General features: G+C 43.1%; 1 protein-coding gene across 1 annotated transcript; it reads left to right on the top strand.

The window, feature by feature from the left end:
* Nucleotides 1-533: 533 nt before the first annotated feature.
* LOC139456226 (uncharacterized) lies at nucleotides 534-2,084 on the top strand. Its single transcript, XM_071237824.1, has 2 exons — nucleotides 534-588; nucleotides 1,330-2,084. Exons 1-2 carry the CDS (start codon nucleotides 534-536, stop codon nucleotides 2,082-2,084), a joined length of 810 nt encoding a protein of 269 aa, XP_071093925.1.
* Nucleotides 2,085-2,362: the final 278 nt, after the last annotated feature.

The raw sequence follows: 2,362 nt of genomic DNA, 5'->3' as shown, positions 1-2,362 counted from the left end.
TTATTCCTGTCACTTTTAGAAGTTGTAGCTCCTATACCTGTCCCTGCCAGTAGTTGTAGCGTCTAATCCTGTCCATTTTAGTGGTTGTAGCTCCTATTCCTGTCCCTGTCAGTGGTTGTAGCTCTTAGTCCTGTCCCTGTTAGTTGTTGTAGCTCCTATTACTGTCCCTGCCCATAGTTGTAGCCCCTATTCCTGTCCCTGTCAGTAGTTGTAGCTCCTATTCCTGTCTTTGTCATTGGTTGTTGCTCCTTTTCCTGTCCCTGTCAGAAGTTGTTGCTCCTATTCCTGTCCATTTCAGTGGTTGTAGCTTCTTTTCCTGTCCCTGTCAGTGGGTGTAGCTCATGCTACGGTCCCTGTCAGTGGTTGTAATCCCTATTCATGTCACTGTCAGTAGTTGTAGCTCCTATTCCTGTCCCTGTCAGTAGTTTAAGCGCCTATTCATGTCCCTGCCAGTGGTTGTAGCTCCTATTCCTGTCCCTGCCAGTAGTTGTAGCTCCTATTCTTGTCCCTGCCAGTAGTTGTAGCTCCTACTGATGTTCCAGCCAGTGGTTCACGCCTGGCTAGTGGCTGTCGTCCTTAGTTCTGTCAGTACTTATATCCCCTACTCCTGCCCCTTTCAGAGGTACTGGCAACACACATTCATGACCTTTGCTCAAGCTAACATTACCTGGTTAATGATACATGTAAGCTCTGATCAAATGATACCAAATGATATGAATAATACAATCAATGTTGCCTCAAAGAATATCTGGTCAGCTATGTACATGAAAAAGTAAGACAGGTAGTAATTAGTCAGCGTTAATAAATGAAGTGCATGTATTATCCAGAACTGACTGGACATTAGGCCAAACTTTGTATTAAAACCTAATCTGTGCAGATAAAACTCTGGCAATATTTATTTGGGCTCAAAATCATAGACAAAATTCTGTTTGACATATGATATATTTTCTATCAACCACTTATAAGATATCATGTTAAAGTCAGGGCTAGTACAGGTGGTGTGGGCGTGGCTAGAAGGGGAGGAGGAGGCCACTGCTTAGTTAGACCAGTAGTTTGTATGTAGTGTGTAAATAATCTGAAGATCGGTGAACATTAAAATGAATTGCCTATATGATGTAGTTTTCAATAAAGGTTAATTCATATAATGTGGTGTGGGTATGGCTAGAAGGGGAGGTGGAGGCCACTGTTTGGCTTGGCTAGTAGTTTGTATATGGTGTGTAAATAAGCTGAAACTCAGTAAACATTAACTGTGTCTACAGTCAGATGAATTGCCTACATGATGTATTTTCTTATGATTGTTAAAATATCAGTAAAGGTATCCGTTCATAGTATATGCTGCCATCCCCTCCATTGCCACTAGAAGGTCCATCAGCCCCATTACCCCTACCCCTAGATTATCCATGTTTGGAAGTAACACCCCCAACAGCCCCAGCGGCAAGTTACAAGAAAACCATGACTCCTTCCTTTATCCAGAATGTCCCAGATTTACTTCATTCTTTGACACCCCTGATCTAACATCAACATTTCTATCAGCCACTTCAGATATCTGGCCTGTCAGCCCATGTGATGAGTCTCTCCCAGCCAGCACCAGCTCCAGCCTGACCAGCCTGAGTTACATCAGTCTTACTGACCCCTTCCCCAGCTCTTCTACCCTTTTCAAGAATTCTGAGGAATTCTACAATGATCTTCTTCCCTCCCCATCTTCCAGCACCACCTGCTTGAACTATGGGCCCAAACCTAGCAGATCCCTGGAATCAGTCATGTCAGGTTTCCCAGATGGCATCACCCTCTCAGCTACAGTTTACAAAGACTTCTGGTTCTGTAAGATCTCTGACCCTTTTCAGTATGGACCAAGACTGACCTCAAGCACCACATCTCTCCCTGTCAGCCCAGTGAGCAGCTTCACCAACCTGAGCCAGTGTGATGTGTCCTGCAGTCTGACCAGCCTAAGCCACCAAGGAGTGCCTCTTCCAGTCCCTAGCTGGAGACCTGGACCCCTGAATAAGATAGTGGACAGGAAGAGAAAGAGAGATGAGGATGATGATGAGGTAGAGGTGAAGGTTTGTAAGAGGGCCAGGCTGTAGGTATGGTAGGTATTGTCAGATGTACATTGTTAATGTATGTTTGAAACATTTATTTTAGAAAATCTTTTTTATGTTTTATTCGGAGTAGAACTATCTTTAATTTCTGCTATTATTTTAGTCACACTATATCTTATTGTCCTATCTATATTATATCTATATTTAAAATAGTTGTGTCCTTCCGCTATCACTCCAGTTTGTAATAATTTACAGCCCTATTCCTTATCACTGTCATTAAACATTTCCCACTTGTGTTCCAGCCTGATTCTAGTCCCAACTCT

The sequence above is a fragment of the Haliotis cracherodii genome, unplaced genomic scaffold (assembly GCF_022045235.1).
Source record: "Haliotis cracherodii isolate W230 unplaced genomic scaffold, xgHalCrac1.p SCAF_1, whole genome shotgun sequence".
Taxonomy (NCBI): Eukaryota; Metazoa; Mollusca; class Gastropoda; order Lepetellida; family Haliotidae; genus Haliotis; species Haliotis cracherodii.
Note: the sequence above shows the minus strand (reverse complement) of the source record. Positions and strands in the feature narration are given on the sequence as shown.